At 37.2% G+C, this 21,562-nt stretch overlaps 1 protein-coding gene and 1 long non-coding RNA gene across 3 annotated transcripts; one reads left to right on the top strand and one right to left on the bottom strand.

The window, feature by feature from the left end:
- Window positions 1–5,415: 5,415 nt before the first annotated feature.
- Window positions 5,416–13,732, top strand: LOC107061007 (uncharacterized). Its single transcript, XR_001473705.1, has 2 exons — window positions 5,416–5,810; window positions 13,422–13,732. It is a non-coding gene; the product is annotated as an uncharacterized lncRNA (long non-coding RNA).
- A 217-nt stretch (window positions 13,733–13,949) lies between these two features.
- On the bottom strand, window positions 13,950–20,941 carry LOC102595226 (pentatricopeptide repeat-containing protein At2g15980). Of its 2 annotated transcripts, XM_006349562.2 has the most exons (4): window positions 19,012–20,941; window positions 18,511–18,562; window positions 18,092–18,339; window positions 13,950–14,316 (listed from the first exon to the last, which is right to left on the bottom strand). In XM_006349562.2, the coding sequence occupies exon 1, from the start codon at window positions 20,791–20,793 to the stop codon at window positions 19,312–19,314; it is 1,482 nt and encodes a 493-aa protein (XP_006349624.1). In that variant the 5' UTR covers window positions 20,794–20,941; the 3' UTR covers window positions 13,950–14,316; window positions 18,092–18,339; window positions 18,511–18,562; window positions 19,012–19,311. The 2 variants fall into 2 exon arrangements, with proteins under 2 accessions (XP_006349624.1, XP_006349623.1); XM_006349561.2 differs by lacking the exon at window positions 18,511–18,562.
- Between the last annotated feature and the right edge of the window lie 621 nt (window positions 20,942–21,562).

Here is a 21,562-nt window from a genome sequence, read left to right as displayed (position 1 = left end):
ATTTTTTTAATCCCCCCCCCCCCCCCCCGATGTTTGATATTTACATTGGGATCCAACTAAATTTGAGTTCGCATTAGAAAGTCCCACATGGAGGGAGGGGGTTAGAGCGTTGCCTAGCAAAGGTGAATCTGTACCTAAGGTCCAAAGGAACTTAAATCTAAGACCTTGAATTAAAGATGAAAAAATATTTACCACTACATTACAGTCCTTCTTGGTGGTTATGTCAGATTCAATTTAAGAAAATTTGAAAAAATAACACTAACTTCTTCTACTATTTAACAACACTTATTTATTTATTAAAATTTGACCAAATATCCTCATTCTCTAAAATATACTTTTTAATAATTAATATAAAATCAAATTTGATCTTCTAAAAGCTTGGCCAAATAGGCTAAAATAAATACACCACAAATCTGCCTTAATATGTGCATCATGCATAGCTAACTCTGGAGTATTGTCCCAAAAATTAAAAATATTAGTATCTTCATCCCATGACAATGCATCAAGATTAGCAGGAATAGGTTTTGGATCTGAAACTGGTATAGAATAACAATTATTACCTTTTGAATTTTCTTTTTTGTCCTTCCTCGTGTAGTCAATCCAACTAGTTGATAAACTTATTATTATTATTATTTATCATTCTTCACAATTTTTCTTCATCACATTTTGCCAACTTCTTACAAAGTGTCTTTTCGAGGTTTATAAGACTTCATCATAAATATACCAAGCAGAGTATTAAAATTTTGATTAATATAATTATTCAACAAGCGTTCTTGAACCCTTCTAGTAAATACAATAATTTTATTATTAGTTGAAGAGATATTATCACATTAATTTTAAAGTCACATTTTATCTTTAGAAAAAAGGAAGGAGCGATTTTTTTATTTTTTTTTAAATATAATAATTCTTATAAAATTAGGAAAGAGAATATTACAATATTAGGAAAATAATAAAACTAAAAGAAAATCTAAACGATAATAATTTTTAGTTTTGTTGTAACGACATACTCCGTCGTTATTCAAAAGGCACCTCGTGCGAAATTTTGAATTTTTTAAAAATACACGTCACTTTAAAAATGGGGATGATACAAGAAAATTTTGAAATTTAAAATTGACCCGAGCTGACTTCATCCTATCATAGCGGAAATATTCCTGCTATAACGACGCCACTGTAGCAGCGTGCCAACTGCTATAGCGGGTCTGATGAGACGGAACCTAGAAAATACGGATTCTTTTAATTTTTCTCTTACTCTTTAGTGATAAAATAGATTAGGGTCCGTCCAAAAGCCATCCAAAAGTTGCTCCTACTCTTCCTTTTCTCTGTAAACTATTTTTCTTCTCCATCTTAGTTGTTTATTCTTAGCTGCTTTGCAGCTCTCTATATCCATGGCTTAGCTGCTTTGCAGATCTCTATATCCATGGCTTAGATCCATGGTAGATGGACATTACAGAGTTAAGAGTTAGGTCAAAGACGTAATATAACAAATGTCCAACATTAGAAAATCGAGAACAAAAATTTTTTTGAGTTTAATTACATATGAAAATTGAACATTTGTCTTAATTCTGCCTAAAATATTTACTCATAAGACAAGAAGTAATCAAAATTTTAAAAGAAACATATTCATTTTCTCCATCTTGGAACATAAACAAAATTTACTAATAAAATCTTGTTTCTTTTTATTTCAAATTGAATAAAAAATCTAACAAAAAAAGCACTTTTAGCTTTAAAAAGTAGGGGTAAGGTTTCTTACATATCACCCTTCCAAATCCCATATATTAAATTACTCTAGCTTAAATTCGAGTGCTAAAAAAAATCATTATTATGACTTAAGAAAACTTTTAAAAGAAGGATCACTCAATTATTGTTGACTCTTAAAATTACTTTCTCCATAAATATTTTACGCAGAATTAAGACAAAGGTTCAATTTTTACATGTAATTAAACTCAAACACATTTTATTCTCAATTTTTCAATGTTGGACATCTGTTATATTGGTCTTTGTCCTAACCCACACCTTAAGGATTCGAGGATTACGTTCATTCATCAGGTGGGACAACCCATTCATCATCACTATCCCCTCCTCCCGTTCCTGAATGTGCACACAATAGACCAGATAGTGAAGCCCCCAATAAAGAATGTCTAGATTGGACATTCCATTCATCATCGCTTCCCACCTATATGCCCCAGTTCAGACATTCTTTATTTGAGATTTCACTATCTGATCTAGTTCATGCACATTCATGGACGGACGGTGGGGAGGTATTTCCACCCCCACCCCCACAATTTTTCGATATCTTGGGATCTCACATTGGGTCTGACTCTAATATCATATTTAATTAGGTGTTGAGCTACGTCACAACTCAAAATAGGTTCAAAGGAATGAGGATTGCTAAAGTCTTATAAGGAGTTTTAAGCCCAAGATTCTATTCATTCACTAATGTGGGACATTCCATTCTTCACCCTTCCTCATCATGCCTAGATTCAAATATTTTTTATCTGGTATACACTGTCCAATTTGGGGTGTGCATAATCATGGACCATGAGTATATTCACAACCTCCTCATAGTTCGGGGGTAATATCGAACTTCATGAGTTTGATTCTAATAAGTTGTTAAATTAGGTTTTAGTCTTAACTTACACTCAAAAGTTAGCTCAAAGGTAGAAGAATTGCCCAAGCCTTATATCGATGTGGGACATTCCATTCATCACTCTTCCCCCTCACGCCCAAATTTGGACATTCTTTAATCTGAGCAAGGTGAGGTCTAGGACAATCCGGAAATAGATTGGGTAAAATGTTTAAACTTAAATTAGTTTTTCTAATAGCTAAGCCATTAAGGAAACTATAAGACTTTTCATAATCGAATTCGAATAAGTAAAATTCTTGATATCGAACTTGACGTGAAAAGGTTAGTTTTGAACATCAAGGTTCGAAGGTGTTTTTGCAAAATATGGACTTTTGGAGAGAATTTCAAGTCTTTGTCCCATGGAATCCGTTATAGCGGGGGAATTAATTCCTGCTATAGCGGGTGGTCCCGCTATGGCGAAAATGCTATAGTGGAGTTAGTCGCGAGTTTATGTAGAAATTTCCCCTAAATCGCTCATAATTCTACAAACTTGTTTTGGGTAGAGGAAAGGGCCGCCTTGGGGTGAATTTCAACCTATTTCCATCAATTTCATTGATAAAGGTAAGTTAATTACTTTCCCTACTTTGGTATTGTGATTTTGAGGCCTTAAGATCCTTATTGGGTGACCTTAGGGCAAAGTTTGACTTGAACTAATGGTGGAAAGACCTTTGGGTAGGGTTTATCATGGAAATCATATGAGTGTTAGGATTTGATTATAATTCGGGTATTTTTAGGCCCTTATTTATTGATTGTGTATTTTGTATTGTTTTAGACCAAGAACAAACTAGAATTCATCACAAGTCTTAGTTTCAGGCTCAAAAGAGCTTCCAAGGCTTGATTCGAGGTAGATGATGGTTGTTTGTTTTCTCGTTTATGTTATATATGTTTGTCAACTACTTAATTAGTATTATATGAATGATATATGAATAGGGAGGAAAGAGTATGAATTGAAACGTAAAATATTGGCAATCACATGCAATGAATGTGTTTACTTGGGTATACAAGTGTGACTGTTATTCATTGTGGTTGTGATTGTGATGTGTGTTTGATGGTTGACTCGAGTACCATGCATGGTACATGATATCCCTATAGTTGACTTGAATATCACGCATGATATATACTAACGGTTGGTTCAAATACCATTGTGGTACAGAGATATCCATAAATGGTTGGCTCGAGTACCACACTGATACACTGACAGTTTTTGTGTGGTTTCCGTGAGAGAACCATGTTGGCTTGTTGTGTTGTGGTTGTTCATGTTTGTTATGCATATCAACACAGGGTGAGGACTGAGATTCCGGGATATGTTATGATTGTGATTCAATCGTATGTTATCTATTTTACTAAGTTGGGGTTGCTTGTTCATATTTTATACAATTGGAACCAGCCGATGATTGTACCAGTACACGATTATTGTTCACTGATATTGCACTTGTTTTTTCTTTGTTAAGTACAAGACATATTATGAAGGTTGTTTAGAGACCTCAACTGTGAGACCTCTACTATCTGATTCCAAGGGTGAGTCACTTCCCCCGGGTTGCTCTGGATTCCTCTTTCCTTCTTAATCCACTGTTCGAACTCAAACCTTCTATGTTTTTATTCTTTATTTTTTGGGTTGCATCCCCTATCCTAGACTATTAGATGTTTTGGTACTATGACTTTTAGGTTCTAGGGAGTTTATTCTGTAATTGATTTAATTGACTGGTTGAGTTTATGGAAACTCAAACTTCTAATTGTTTTAAGACTCTTTTCTTAGTATTTTATATCATAACTTGATTTTAAAATGGTTTGATGTGTTAGGTTTGGGTTGATAGTTGATTCTCCCACCAGAAGGTTAGTGTGGCTGTCAATCACAACAGATCAGAGTCTTGACATAATAGTAAAGATTTGTCCATATTTACAAGACCCGTTTGATGTAAGCTCTTTTTTTATATTTAAAATTTAATACCCACTTGATCAAAATATCATATTTTAATTGCTATAAAAAAAAAATTTGATGACAAGGGAAACCCGCAGCCGCTACCCTTTGGGTGCGCACAGGGTAAAACCCCCGCTCCTATGCAATAGCTCGCAAACCAAATAGGAGAGGTAACCCACACTAGGCAAGCCTGGTGCGACGAGCTCGACCCAGAAGGCAAACCCCTTGCTTTCGCTGGCAAGGGGTTTCGAACTTGAGACCTCCAACATGGAAGTCCCAAGCCCAAACCACTGGGCCACCCCGAAGGGTAATTGCTATAAATTTTAAAAAATTGTGTTATACAATAAGTAAGAATAAAAAGAAGAAGAAAAAATATACCATTTTGTTTGAAGTTATCTTATACTACTAAATATAAGGGTGTCGAATGGGTAGGTTTAGTTGAAATTCGAGATATTGAAATGAGTTGAAATAGAAATTGGGTTGGATCATGATCCGCCCAAGTTTACTTTGGGCTCAAATGGGTTGTGTTCAAATGGGCTAAAAATCATGCTGGGTTATGACCAGTCCAATTTGACTTGCTTAGTCTCAATAACTTAAACATATTGTTATTTAACTTTTATAACCACAATTTTAATTTCAACTTAAGAATTTTAAAAAAAAGAGTTATAAATGGATAAATAAATCCTAGAAGATATAAATAGATAATAATTCATACATTCAATATAGAATCATACATTACATCAATGGAAATAAAGAGTCTTCAAACGGGTTGAAATTGCATATTAAATGGGGCTCAATTGAGGGTTCTTTTAAAATGGGTTAAGGCCTCAATAGGTTGAGATTGAACCAAATTCAAATTATCTTAAGTCCAGCCCATAAAATTCTGGACGAATTACCTATATTTGGGCTCATGTTGACACCCCTAACTGAATATCATTTTCGACATTTTGGAAGATATTGTAAACTAAACAGGCCAGATTTATTCCAAACCCGGCCTAGTAGTCCATATATTTGAACAACAAGTTTGATTGATGGTGAAGTAATCAAGGCTAGGCTAGGGTTTTAGTTCTGAGAAGAGAAATCCGCAAAGACGAAACGATGCCTCCAAAGTTGGGTAAACCTGAAAAGGCAGATGCTCTGAAGCAGCTAGGGACTCATGTGGCCCTCTTTGGAGTTTGGGTTGCCGTAATTCGAATCACCCCTTATATCCTGCACTATTTTTCTAATCAGAAAGAAGAACCCGTGCTTGAGCTCTAGATTCCTAATCGGGTAATTATTTTTTCGTTTAAGCAAATTAATAGTATGAAAGCTAATAAATTAATTTCCATTGCAATTCTATGATGTGCTTTTAAAATAATCATGTCTGAATTGGAAAATTAGATACATTTGCGAGTGTACCTTGATCTTGGAATAGAACGATTACAAACTGGTTTAATTCACTCTCTCCAGTTCTACAGAGACTTGGAATTTCTTATTGAGTCAACTTGATAATATTTTTAATTGTTTATGTTTATGTGTTTAGCTGTAATATGGTAAGGGACATAGGATTTGTGTTTGTTGTATAAGGCACATCGGATTGGACTGGAGCGGGGTAGGTGAAATGGAAGCTCACTTTTGGGGTACTAAGTGATAAGTATGTGTTTTCGAGGCTTAAAGTAAGTTCTACAGAGTGGTGGTCAGATTAGACCAACATTGGTTGTACTTGTATGAGGCAATGTCTAGGCCAGTCAAGAATGCACACCTTCATAACATAAAAGTAGCGAAATTGAGGGTGCTCAAATAGATGTGTGGACATACTAGGAGAGATATCATTAAGAACGAAGTTATACAAGGTAAGATGAGAGTGTCCCTCATGGAGGACAAGATGACGAAAGCAAGGTTGAGATGATTTTGTCATGTGAAAAAAAAGGTGTGTGGAGGCGTCAATGAAGAGGTGTGAGAGATTGGTTTTGGCAGGTGTTCGGAGAGGTAGAGGTAGGCTAAAAATGAACCGAGAGGGGGGGGGGGTGGAGGTGATTAGACAAGTGACACAAGTTCGATTTACCAAGACCTTAGATAGCTGTATGGTGGTGGAGGATTAGGGTTGAGTGATGGTAGAAAATCGAGTATTGTCTCACTTCATGTGAGAGAGTAGGGGGTGATCCCCTCCTACGTTTCTCTTCTCAGTACTAGTAGTATTATTTAGTAGTTGCATATCTTCTCATTTTTTAGTGTGTAGTACTTATCTGTTGCTTCATTTGTTTTGTATCTTGTTATTTTGCTATCATATTTTTTGGCTCCTACTTCAAAAACTTTTCTTTTGAGTAAGGTCTGCGTATTCACTTATGGGATTACAATAGGTATGGTGTTGTAGAAATTAGATGTGTCTACCCTTGAAATTTGATGAATAAAAGCCAACAACTGTACCATTTTGTACTGAACTACTAGATTTGATTCCACGACTAGATTCGAACTCACGATATGCGCCGACTACACATCTTTTTCTTTTTCTTTTTTTGAGAAAGTAACTTTGTATTCACAAAAAATCATCATCAAAAGAATGATGAGGTGGGGCACTTACAACCCACAATGGGTGGGACACATTCTTCACAAAACTAAAAAGCTTTACAATTTGCCTATGAAACCAACTAGAGTTACTACCTCCCCCACCATATTCTGTTTACACAAAAAAAAATAGAAGGCTTAGGCATTTCATTTTGATCTTCTGTGCGTTGCAGCTTTTGCCTTCAAAACATCTGGTATTTCTTTCCTTCCATAAAGTCCACCAGATACAAATTGGAATGTTCATCTACCAATCTTTGCCCTGCCCTCTTCTTCCAATTCCTTTCCAACTGTTGAGTAGCTCTAGGGTGGTTTTAGGCATTACCCAACTTACTCCCAGAATACGTAAGAACATGTTTCACATATTTGCAGTTGTTTTGCAGTGTAGAAACAAATGACTATTTACCTCTGTTTCCTGATCACACATAAAGCACATTGAGCAAATATGTAAACCTCTTCTTTGTAACACCTCATGAGTTAGACATGCTCTTCTGATCACAAGCCAAGAGAAACATGAAACTTTCCGTGGGCTTTTGACTTTCCAAATTAACTTTCAGGGCCATATATCTATCAAAGATTGCCTGTTGTTCATCTTCCAGTAGCAAGATTTTAGGGTAAAAAAAACTTCTACTATGTAGACTCCAAACTGGTTTGTCTGGCCCCATAGAGATACCTGAAAAGGAGTTTAAAGCCTCAAGCAGGCCTGCTACTCCATCAATTTCCCAGTCATTCAAAGCTCTACTAAAAATCAAGTTCCATTCTTGCTAGCTCCAAACCTGAGATACAGTGGCATTTTTTTGAAGGCTTATGATGTATAGTTGAGGAAAAGTGCTTCTTAGAGTATCATCACCTATCCAAAGCTCATTCCAAAAATCAATCTTCGCTCCATCACCCACTCTAAATGAAATATTGACGTTGAATTTCGTCCATAATTTCCTGATGGTTTTCCATACACTACACCCAAAAGTACCCAAAACCTCCTCAGTTGTCCACTAATTGAGCAACCCATATTTTTCGGTGATGAACCTTCTCCACAGAGCCATATCTTCTATGCAAAATCTCCATAACCATTTTTGTAGTAGGCATGCATTCTGTTTGCTGAGAATCTTTACACCTAGGCCCCCTTATTTTTTGTTGAGTGTTAGGATATCCCACTTCACCAGGTTGTACCCTTTTTTCTCCTTGTTTCCTTGCCAGATAAAAGATCTTCTCAGTTGATTGATTCTCTTTTCAATGATTTTAGGTATTGGGAAAAGACTCATCATATAAATGGGAAGGCCATCCAACACCGATTTAATGAGTGTCAACTTCCCTCCAAGGGATAAATATCGACTCTTCCATCTTGTAAGCTTATTTTCACATCTTTACTTCCAACTCTTTGTTCTTAGCTCCCAGTGGTATTCCAAGGTATTTTGTAGGTAGGGAAGCTACCTGGCAACCGAGAGTCTCGGTTAAGGATTGCATATTGTCAACTTGATTGACAGGAAATAGGGAACTCTTATTCCAGTTAACATGTAATCCAGAAATACCTTCGAAAATGGTGAGAATTGCCCTTAGGTGCCTGATTTAAATCTCCTCGGCTTCACAAAGAACTAATGAGTCATCTGCATACAGGAGATGTGTAACCTCCAAAGCATCTCCCTTAATCCTTCCATTGCCAGTAAAAATAGAAAGGGAGATATAGGGTATCCTTGCCTCAATCCCATCTGGGACTTAAAAAAAACCTTCAGTGCTCCCATTTATGATAAGTGAAAATTTCACATTGGATATGCAAAATATGATCCATTTGTTGCCAAACCCCATATCTTTTAGAATTTTAAGAAGGAAATTCCAATTGACATGGTCATAGGCCTTCTCAATGTCAAGCTTACACAGAATTCCAAGTGTCTTTTGTTTCACCCTAGAGTCCACCAGTTCATTGGCCAACATAGTTGCATCTAGAATCTGCCTTCCTTTCAAAAAGGTCATTTGGTATTCATCTACCAATTTCCCCATGACAGTTTTCAACCTTTCAGTGATAAGTTTAAAGATGATTTTGTACACTTCTCCTATCAAACTAATAGGTCTGAAATCTTTTGATTCTTCTGCTCCTATCTTTTTTGGAATTAGAGCTATGAAGGTGGCATTAAAAGATTTCTCAAAGATCTCATTATGATGAAAGTTCTAGACAGTCTGCATCAGGTTTTCTCTCAATATTTCCCAACATATTTTGAAGAAATTCATGGTAAAACCATCCGGGCCTAGAGCTTTATCTCCATCACATTGCTTAACAATTTGTAGTACTTCTGCTTTTGTAAAAGGCCTCTCCAACCACTCTTGTTCCTTTCGGGAAACTTTTAGACAATCCATAAGCTCAAAAGAAGGTCTCCATGTCTCTGATTCTGTATACAGATCTTTGTAAAAGTCGATCATGGCCACCTTAATCTTTGCAAGGTCCTGAACTTCCTCCCCCCTTACCACCAACCTATCAATAGTATTGTATCTTCTGTGAGCTGTTGCTATTCGTTGGAAAATTTTAGTATTGTTATCTCCTTGTTTTAACCATAAAACTCTTGATTTCGATCTCCAACTAGCCTCTTCATTCTTGGCCAGGACCTTCAATTCCACTAATATTGTTGCTCTTACCATCATTTCATCTTCAGTCAGGTCCCTACCATCTTGAGTCATATCAATTTCAGCCAGCTCCTCTAACAAGTTGTTCCTCTTATTGGTATACTCACCGAAGGTTGTTTTACTCCATTCTTTGAGTTTTTGTTTCAACATCTTTAGTTTGATGCTAAATTTGTAATCTGGACAACCTTCCACCACAAACCCATTCCACCATCCCTGTACCATATTATTGAAGCCTTCCACATTGAGCCACCAGTTTTCAAACTTAAAGTAAGAGCTTTTCTGCTCCCAATTCCCACATTCAAGCATAATCGGGCTATGATCAGAAATCACTCTAGGTAGTATCTTCTAGCTGATATTTTTAAAAGCTTCCTCCCACTCCATGGAATAGAGAAATCTATCTAACCTGGCAGCACTTTGGTGATTGACTCCCCTGAACCATGTGAATTTCCCCCATTCAAGTGGGGATCATGAAGTTCCATATCTTCTATCCACTTAGAGAAATCAGACATAACATTTGTGATCCTATTGCATCCTCTTCTTTCTCTCATGTATCTGACTGTATTAAAGTCCCCACAGGAAATCCAAGGACCTTCACACAGTTCCTTCATTGCTGCAATTTCTTCCCAACATTCTAACTTTTCACCTCTGGTATGGGGTGCATAAACCCCAGTGAGATACCCAAGTAAAAGAGTTTTGCACCGAGACAAACTTGTATGTTATCGAGTGTTGCCCTACTTCCATCATGGTACCAACCCAAATTATGTTATCCCGCATAAACAATATCCCCCCACTGCTACCATTAGCTTCTATGTAGCCACATCTCATCCATCTACATGACCATACCCTCCACATCCTTACTCACCTTAGTTTCTTGAAAGCAGTATACATCCGCCTTTCACTCCTGTAAAGAGCACTTAACAAGATTTCTACTGGAAGTACTGTTAAGTCCCCTTACATTCCAAGTGACAAGATTAACTATCATTAAAGGTCAAACTGAGAACTCTCCCTCTACTCCGACCACCTTCTACCTCTTTATTAAGACTGGATTGAAGATTTTTCAGTTCATTCTTTCCAATCCTCCTGCTTTTCGGTGTCGTGCTTGATTTCCCTTGGTCCTTTTTGTCCAATGCAACCTTTCTCTCATCAATCTTCATGAGGAGTGCTAGTCTCCTTTTCAAAGCCTTCAAAAGCTACCCCGTAAGTATTGCTCAGTTCTATAATGTGGGAATTTACCCAATTTGATGCCTCTGTTTCGATTTCCTCTTGGTCAATCAGATTATGTGTGGCTACAAGTTCAACATCATGAATTTGTTGTAGCTGCATGTTTGTTCCTATCATTTCTACCCCAGAGGTGTCTTCATCTATATTCCTTTTCCTTCTGAGAACTTAGGAGATTCAACATTCTAGTCAATTTCATTAATCTTTGTGCTTTGCTCATTCTGCGTGCGAGCCTCTTTATTTTTTGTGGTGTTTGCAATCTTCTTGACGTTTCCAATTTCTGTTACAGATAACTCCCAGTCTTTGAGCGCTTCTAAGAAATTAGAAGCCAAAGTTTTAAGATCGTTTAGATCTTTAGAGGGGGATTTGAGAGCTTCATGTGCAACCATGTGTTTATTAAAAGAGACTGATGGTTGGGAAAATCGAGTTTGGTCCAAAGAGAGAAAATTTGGGCCTCTATTTGCGTCTTCAGCATAAGATATGTGGGACTGGCCCAATTTTTTTTTAAAAAGTTCCTCACGTGGGGGCACACGTGCTGGGAGCACTAACTTTTTAAGAGACAGGCTGTTATGAGTTGTTTCTTTACCCTTTGTGTTTTCCCTCAATATATGTTAGTCCAAGACTTGAACCCCTTCTTCTTCCCCTTCTCCAACGTGAAATCTCACCGGCGCTTCTGCCCATATCTGAGTTGTGAAGAAAAATCCACCACTCTCGATAGTCACTTCCTTTGGGATAGATGTTCCATCTCCAAGGATTTTGATTCTGGCCCACTTTAGATGATTTCTTAGTTGTGTTTCTTCCTCTGTTTCTATCCAGCCGCCATAAAAATCTCCAATGGCCTTGAAACTTTTCTGCGACCAAAGATGAAGAGGCAGGCCAACAATTCTAATCCATGTTGAATTAGGTTTTGCTTTTTCTTCAATTGCTCCAACCGTAGGGCTCCACCATTGAACCTGATGTGCATTTGTTTCCAAAGCCAATCACCATTCATCACTTGTTCTGCGGCTGCTTTCGAGGAAAACTCAAAAAGGAAAATTTTATTTCCCATTTCATATATGTTCAGCCCAAAGATTTGCTTCCACATGCTAGAGGACCATCTTCTAATCTCTGAGAGGGATGGTGTATCCACATCCTTGAAGTTGCCAACCAAAGTTCTACTAAGAACTTCATTTTGTTTGTTGGGTCCGTCATTAATGCAAACTACTCCCCCCTTCAATGAGATTTCTGCATTGAATGAACTTTACCCTATGTTGGACCATTTACTACTTCGAAGGGCATCAGCGTAAGGGATGTTCTTGTCAGTCAATCTAGGTTCCATTGGAACTTTCTCATTCCTGTGGAAGTTAATAAATCTTTCCACCTTTGCTGCAATGAACATCCAACCTGATTTAAAGGTTATTTCAGGGATTATCAACATTGATCTTCTTCTGCCTTTCAAGTTTATGATGCTGATGTATCGTCCAAACTTGTTGAAATTCCTTGCACAATAAGTTTCAGAGAAAATTTCTCACCTCTTCCACCTTCTGACCGAGTTCCCTTTTACCATAGAAGCTTATTTCAGCCTTTGTATCAACCATATCATTGTTCTCTTGGTAAACTGGGTTCTAGTGATGCACTTCCTACTCCTTTCGGTCCATTCGTACAAGTCCCCCTGTGCACCTGAAATTCTTGAGACATCATAAGATCAGACTAGAAGCCCACAGCAAAATAATTCCATCAGATCAATGGTGAAAAGGGTTTCAGAAGAGAGAGGAGAGAAAAGATAGAGAAGAGGGATGAGAATCAATGGAGAAGTGGGTATCAGAAGAAAGAGGAGGGAGAGATAAAGAAGAGGAGGAGGACGAGAGGGGTTGATTTCGCTGATCAGAAAGATCACCAGAGAGCGAAAGGGAATGGAAGATAGGTTAGGTCATATTCTTGGGGAATGTGCCTGGGAGCATTTTGAAATTCAAACTTTCCTGTTCCCTCCCCATTTATTTTTGTACTACCTTGGCGGCTTTGCCATTGACCCAAGCTTGGGCACTTCCTTCTAGTGTTATCAATGTCCTTCATTCTTAGAAAAATTCCATATTGTAATATTGTGTTAGGACTTAGGATTGAGGCATAGACCATAGCTATTGTTGTTATTAGTGTTGTAGTATTGTGTCAATAAAGGTCTAGCTTATCCTGGTTTTCTTGTTATAGTATCTTATGTGTTGGCATCCCCTTTAGTGGCTGCAAGGTATTTTGAATTCTCTTCGGCTCTACAGTGTTCAAAAAATTGTGAACTTTAGCCTAGTGAGAAGTAGTTGATAGGTAAGAGTGCTTTTGAGTTTGAGTGGCTAGGATGAACAAACATTCTCCTTGCGAATTATTTGTATATTTGTGATGAAGCACGAATGTGATGGTAAAATCTACGGTAAGTAATAAGTGCTTAAATCTTGGCCTTTTTGATGTTAATACAACTTAAGATTTCTTTCTTTATACACCTTTCTAATACTGTGATTCATCTGTCTTTGCCTTGTGCAGTTTCTGTAGAGGAAGGAATGTTTGAAAGGAAGGAGCCCAGTGTTGTCTATGCATCTGTTGACCCCTAGCTCTAATTCATTTCTGTCTCTGTATTTCATTTGTGTTTGCCCCTATGGTTCTGAAATTTGTCACCTTAGTTATGTGAGATAAAATTTGTTGTGGAAAGTCTCTTTCAGTTTCTCACTTCTATCGACACCTAATAATTTGATGGCTTATTCATCTCTGCCAGTGAACCTTGTTCTCATGTTTACTGAATGCATAGATGATCCCATAAATGAGGGAGGATAAATTAAGAAGCTGCTATTTAATGTTGTTCTATCTATACTGATACAAGTACAATCATAGCCACTAATTCGTCTGTGGTTATGTTTTTTCTTCTGAAACGCAATGCACTTCTAAACAGCTCCCCTAACAATCATCACTGGGAAACTAAGCTATAGATATGTATGTCGCATAGAAAAGGTAATCTCTAGTTTAGTTCTTAACATGCTTGTTCACTAATTACATTTAACAGTAGCAATGGTAATATATATCAAAGTAAGCATCACTGATAAAGCAATTTATTTATGTAAAGCCAATGTTCATGAGTAGGTCCAGGGTGATGACAGAATAATTACATAATGTCTGAATTAGTTAAGAGTTACGTACTATGAGACTCATCGTATGAGTGATGAGTTGCATTTCACGCGATCTCATTTTGGCTGCCAGGAAGCTTCTTGATAATTTCAGGCGTTTGATTTGGTACTTGGGTCATCACCCTCGACCTACTCATGGATATATGCTGGATTGGCCTTGTTATCATGGATTCTACATGGGTTCATCACATTCTTGGTTACATTTCTGTCGAGCAGCATCAAATGTTCTCCAATATCCATAGTATAGCTTCAGGAAACAGCTGAAAATTTTCAAAAAACCATCTCCATTGTGAATAATTAGCACAAAGTTATTGTAGGGGAATTTATTGTAAGGAGCAGTAAAACAATTTGTTATTGAGACATACTGAACTTGACATTTTCAAAAGCGAAAATCACCCTAAAAATCATGAAAGAATTATATGGATGCAAGAGCATTGACTTGTGTACCAAACCGATCCCTTCCATGCCCTCATAAATCCAGTTCAAGTTTTATACGGCGTCTAAAAGACTACTAGCTAGTTGATTCATGTTGGGTGAGCAATTTAGCAGCATTCCCAAAAGACTTTGCTTGGATGATAAGATATTTGTATAGAAAAATACATTGTCGCATCAATTCAACAGTGACTTCATACAGATAAATCACTTCCCTCGACAACAGGTAATCTCTTCAGGATATCATGAAAAGTAAAATGGTTAATCTACTTCTTTTCATTGTTTTATTCTTAGCATATTTAGTGACAATGTCAAATGTTTTCTTGATATCTTAAAATAATTTGATAACCTTACAGGCTCTCCTAAAAAGGAAAGTTCGAAAAAAGGGAAAGAAGATGGCAAAAAGGATATGAAATTATAACAAAGTAGCACATTTCTAATAACAACATGACAAGAAATGTGCATGTATAATAGCAAATCTGCATCTATCTACAAGTATTCAGATGCTGGAGCAGCCAATTCCTTGATCGGAAGCTAGCAATTCATCTTAAAAAACAGAATCCAGTGCACTGGACGATATTTAAAAACATAGGTTCAAGGACGATATAAAATAGATAGTAATTCATACAGTCAATATAGGATCATACATTACATCAATGGAAATAAAGAGTCTTAAAACGGGTTGAAATTGCATATTAAATTGGGCTCAATTGAAGGTTCTTTAAAAATGGTTAAGGCTTGAATGGGTTGAGATTAAACCTAATTAAATTATCTCGAGTCCAGCCCATAAAATTCTGGGCGGATTACTTATATTTGGGCTCATTTTGACACCCCTAACTGAATATCATTTTCGACATTTTGGAAGATATTGTAAACTAAACGGGCAGGATTTATGCCAAACCCGGCCTAGTAGTCCATATATTTGAAAACAAGTTTGATTAATGGTGAAATAATCAAGGCTAGGCTAGGGTTTAAGCTGTGAGAAGAGAAAACTGCAAAGACGAAACGATGCCTCCAAAGTTGGGTAAACCTGAAAAGGCCGATGCTCTGAAGCAGCTGGGAACTCATGTGGCCCTCTTTGGAGTTTGGGTTGCCGTAATTCGGATCACCCCTTATATCCTTCACTATTTTTCTGATCAGAAAGAAGAACCTGTGCTCGAGCTCTAGATTCCTAATCGGGTAATTTTTTTCGTTTAAGCAAATTAATAGTCTGAAAGCTAATAAATTAATTTCCATTGCAATTCTATGATGTGCTTTAAAAATAATCATGTCTGAATTCGGAAATTAGATACATTTGCGAGTGTGCCTTGATCTTGCAATAGAACAATTACAAACTTGTTTTCTTATTGGGTCAACTTGATAATCTTTTTAATTGCTTATGTTTATGTGTTTACGATGACCTCTGTGTTTAGTTGTAATATGGTAAGGGACATAGGATTTGTGCTTGTTGTATTGAGCACATCGGATTGGACTGGAGCGGGGTAGGTGAAATGGAAGCTCCCTTTTGGGTACTAAGTGATAAGTATGTGTTGTCGAGGCTTAAAGTAAGTTCTACATAGTGGTGGTCAGATTAGACTAACATTGGTTGTACTTCTATGGAGCAAAGTCTTGGCCAATCAAGAATGCACACGTTCAGAAGATAAAAGTTGCGAAAATGAGGGTGCTCAAATAGATGTGTGGGCATACTAGGACAGATATCATTAAGAACGAAGTTATATGAGGTAAGGTGAGAGTGGCCCTCGTGGAGGACAAGATGACGGAAGCAAAGCTGAGATAGTTCTGTCATGTGAAAAGGAGGTGTGTGGAGGCGCCAATAAGGAGGTGTGCAAGATTGGTTTTGGCCGGAGTTCGGAGAGGTAGAGGTAGGCTTAAAAATGAATTGGGGGGGAGGGGGGGAGTGATTAGACAAGTGACACAAGTTTAACTTACCGAGGATCTGACCCTAGACAGGCAGGTATAGTGGTGGAGGATTAGAGTTGAGTGATAGTAGGAAATCGAGTATTGTCCCACTTTATGTGGGAGAGTAGGGGGTGAACCCCTCCTACTTTTTTCTTCTCAGTACTAGTACTTCCTCTATCCCAATTTATGTGGCACTTTTCGTTTTTGACCAAAAATTTGCGCATGAAATCTTCAAAAAAATTTAAATGAAATTTATGTGTAAACTACGTAAAAAGTACTATAAGTCACAATAATTGGCAATTCAAAATAATTAAAACATATATAAAAAATTTACGGTCAAAGATAGTCTTGTTTGAATCTCGAAATCCGAAAAGTGCCATATAAATTGGGACAGAGGGAATATTATTTAGCAGTCGCATATTCTCCCATTCTTTAGTGTTTAGTACTTATCTGTTGCTTCATTTGTTTTGTATCTTGCTCTTTGTTACCATATTTTTTGGCTCCTGCTTCAAAAACTTTTCTTTTGAGTAAGGTCTGAGTAGATCCTACCCTCCTCAGACTTCACTTATTGGATTACAATAGGTATGGTGTTGTTGAAATTAGATGTGGCTAGCCTTAAAACTCAATGAATAAAAGCCAACAACTGTACTATTTTGTACTGAAATACTAGATTCGATTCCACGACTAGATTCAAACTCACGATGTGCGCCTACTACACATCTTCTATTGTACTACTTTGGCGGCTTTGCTGTTGACCCATGCTTGGGCGCTTCCTTCTAGTGTTATTAATGTCCTTCATTCTTGGAAGTTTTCCATACGGTAATATTATGTTAGGACTTAGGATTGAGGCATAGACCATAGGTTTTATGAGCTTGTTATCTACTAGAATGTGAAAGTAATCTTATGCTCTTTATTAGAAAATGCAAAGAGAAGTTGGTATTGTCTCTATTGCCTGTTCAGGACACTGGATTTTGTGGTTCTATTTAGTAGGTGATTAGGTTTGTCTTTCTTTATATACACGTTTCTAATACTACCATTCATCTGTCTTTTCCTTGTGCAGTTTCTCTAGAGGAAGGAATGTTTGGAAGGAAGGAGCCAGTGTTGTCTATGCATCTGTTGACCCTTTGCTCTAATTCATTTCTGTCTCTATATTTCATTCTCGTTTGCCCCTATGATTCTGAAATTTGTCACCCTAATTATGTGAGATAAATTTGTTGTGGAAAGTTTCTTTCAGTATCTCACTTCTTTCGACACCTAATAATTTGATGGCTTATTCATCTCTGTCAGTGAACCTTGTTCTCATGTTATTGAATGGATAGATGATCCCATAAATGAGGGAGGAGAAATTAAGAAGTTGCTATTAAATGTTGTTCTATCTATACTGATACCAATACAAACATAGCCACTAATTCGTCTGTGGTTATGTTTTTTCTCTGAAACCCAATGCACTTCTAAACAGCTCCCCTAACAATCAACACTGGGAAACTCAGCTATAGATATGTATGTCGCATAGAAAAGGTAATCTCTAGTTTAGTTCTTAACATGCTCGTTCACTAATTACATTCAGCAGTAGCAATGGTAATATATATCAAAGTAAGCATCACTGATAAAGCAATTTATTTATGTAAAGCCAATGTTCATGAGTAGATTGAGGGTAATGACAGAAAGATTACATAATGTATGAATTAGTTAAGAGTTTCGTACTATGAGACTTATCGTATGAGTGATGTGTTGCATTTCACGCAATCTCATTTTAGCTGCCCGGAAGCTTCTTGATAACATTCAGCCGTTTGATTTGGTACTTTGGTCATCACCCTCGATCTACTCATGGATATATGCTGGATTGGCCTTCTTATAATGCATTATCCATGGGTTCATCACGTTCTTGGTTACTTTTCGGTCGAGCAGCATCAAATGTTCTCCAATATCCATAGTATAGCTTCAGGAAACAGCTGAAAATTTTCAAAAAAACCATCTACATTGTGAATAAATAGCGCAAAAGTTATTGGAGGGGAATTTATTGTAAGGAGCAGTAAAACGATTTGTTATTGAGACATACTGAACTTGACATTTTCAAAAGCGAAAATCACCCTAAAAAATCATGAGATAATTTTGAAGCTTACATAAGTTTTGCTCGCGAAGCTTTGCACTTAGAGTGTCAATCTTCTCATGGTACTGGTCATCCCCATAAAAGACAAACGAACTTTTAGTTCCTCTTACAGAGAATAGTGGTGTACTTAGATATACTTCTCTACCCTTAATCATCAAAGGTGAAGTATTTCAAACTCATTTTTCACATTAGGACAGTTCATCTAACTGATTTGTAGCATTGATACTTCCATGAAATAAGTATAGATATCAGATTACACATATTAGGCTATCTAACTTATATGATGGTATCAAAGTATCTAACCGGTCCTGAGAAAAGCAGGTTACTTTCTAAGCTTTTCCACAAATTGGAAGAGGACAATAGGTAATAAAGCCTCAGTTTAATTGAAGTGGTGAAACCTAAAGCACATCGTAGGATGTAACTTTAATCTGTAATTCGAGGAAAGTGATAAAAGAACAATTTTGCTGGAATACTGCAGGAAAGAGTCTAAGATGAATTGTCTTAAGAGCCTGACCTGTAGGGGGACCTCCTCAAGAAGTTAGGCAGTGCTCAGATTCATAAACCTTTTATCTATGTCCTTAGAGAAGTACCATCCTCAGAAGGGTAGCAAAAATCATCATAAGATCCCCTACAGTGTTTCAGCAAGAATGTAGTGCTCATTTCCTCTAAATCATGAAGGCGCCCTCCAGAGAGTACCTTGTTTTGATTTACTGACAGACTTGCACTTTGGCAAAGTCGCCTTGTCTTTTCTTAACCTCATAGCCAAAAGTCACGATTTAAAATTTGGTCAAAACTCTGCATGGCATACAAACTTCTAGCTGTCTTTACATGGTATCTTATTCCTAAGCATTTCATTCCTCAAAGTTTCAGCCTTTTCTTCATCCCCTTGCTTGATGTACCCATCAATGAAAGCACTATATATTTCAAAATTTGGTGCATATCCTTTCCCCACCATCTCTACCTGAAGTTTCAGAGCTTCTTCCATCCACCCCTCCTTACACAAGCTCTGTATAAGAAGTTCATACGTTGTCTTCCGTGGTACAATATCGTGTTTCTTTATTACAGCTCTCACGAATTCCAAGGCATCAAAAACTCCACTTTTGTCACAGAGCACCTTAGCCACTACATCTATTGTTGAACTCTCTGGCTTGAAGCCCTTTCGACACATATCCTTATACAAAACTAGAGCTGCATCAATATTCCCGCTCATACAATGTCCATTTATGAGATGCTCAAGAGTAACACAAGTACATTCTACCCCATTGAAGACCATCTCCCTGAAAACCTCCTCAGCTCTCTCAACCTTTCCGACTTTGCAAAACCCCTCAATTATGGTATTATAAGCTACAATATCATGCTTCACATCCTCGTCACCCATCTCCTTCCAAACTTTCATGGCATTTTCCACCCTTCCATCTTCACAATACGCAGCCATTAAAATGCTATAACTATACACATTCGGAGTACAATTCTTTGCCATCATTTCCTTCCAAACCTCCTCAATCTTCTCCACTACTCCTTCTCTATGAAAAGCAACCATAAGAACGTTAAACGTATAAGCATTCGCCATCACACCCTTTACCTCCCTACCACTCCCTTCCCCCTTCTCACACCTAAAGATTTCCACATACATATCATAAGCAGCAAAAGGACCTCGACTTTTCGCAATCAACTCAATCAAAGAATTACATACAACAATATGTGGGAAAATATTCTTGGAAGCCAAAGTTCTCACAAGTTGAACAGAAACATCAATTTTCTTAGAATCCAAATAAGCTTTTATCAACAAATCAAACACAAAAGGAGCCGAATCACAACTTCTGTAAGTTTTAACCAAGATTTCGAAAATCCGAGGTGGGTTTGATGAATCAGGTTTATGGATGTCAGGAAATTTACGAATAGCGCATTTGATTAACTCTAGGGCTTGGGATTTGAGGCGAGAACGGGAGAGGATGTGAATGATGGTGGCATAGGAAGAAACAGAGTGGCAGCATATGGAGCGGTGGACTGTGAAATTGAAGAAACGGAGAGCGAGATGAGGTGTGTTGCGGAGTTGAAGAATGATTTTAGAGACTTGGGAAGGAGTGAAACCGGAAGTTGGAGGAGCTAGAGAAAGAATCTCGGACCATCGTGATTTTGAGCGATGGTGTTTGAGGATTGTTGTGGCAGCTGAGACTAAAGTTTCATCTTCCGATTGTGGTGGAGAAGAAGTAGAAGCAGAAAATGTGGATAATGGGTGTTTTGTTAATGGGATTGAGAGAACAGTGCGTCTTGTAAGAGATGAAAGCATTGCCATTGATAGGCCTATTTGCAGTTCCGTTCAGGCATTTTGTCGAACATCTTCTGTTCCAAAATATTCGATCAGTGGCTTCGGGAAAAGTTTGGTGATAAAAAGAAAACAACAAAACGGTCCGATATGTTAGGGGTAAGTAAAGAGTAGTTCCCCTAAATATATTGTTAGAGTAATTTTGATCCTTTTAAATGTGTTACTGATGAATATATTAGCTTCCGTCCAAACTCTATTTTTTGAATATCTAATTTTTTTATTTAAAATATTAAATTAATGTAATATAATTTAACTTTGAAAATTAATTAAATTGACTTTTAAAAAGCACAACATGACAATTAAAGGTGGACGAAAAGAGTAATTAATAGTGAAAGATTGAGCTAGGCTAGTGGTTGTTCCCGAAATTAAATGGAAAAAAAAAAGAAGCTAAAAACAAAATGATCACAATGACGCTCAAACCCTGAACAAAGCGGTCAATTTGAAGGCAGTTACCATTGCACTACACTTTATTTCTTGTCAAGGGTTCAGAATTTATATATATACATAAAGACAAAATATTTACTATATATGTACAGTGTAATCTTTTATCGAGGGGGTTCGAGTGAACCTCTTTCACCCCCTAGATCCTCCCCTGATTGTAATGGGGTGGGGGAGGCAAGGACATTATTTGGAGGTTGATTTGAGATTTTTCAACCAATTGAGGGGTACGGGTGGATGACCGGATAGATGAAGGTTCAAGCTAGCTATTAAACGAAAATTGAGAGATAATTTTGACCCT

The sequence above is a fragment of the Solanum tuberosum genome, unplaced genomic scaffold, assembly GCF_000226075.1.
Source record: "Solanum tuberosum cultivar DM 1-3 516 R44 unplaced genomic scaffold, SolTub_3.0 scf00112, whole genome shotgun sequence".
NCBI lineage: Eukaryota > Viridiplantae > Streptophyta > Magnoliopsida > Solanales > Solanaceae > Solanum > Solanum tuberosum.
Note: the sequence above shows the minus strand (reverse complement) of the source record. Positions and strands in the feature narration are given on the sequence as shown.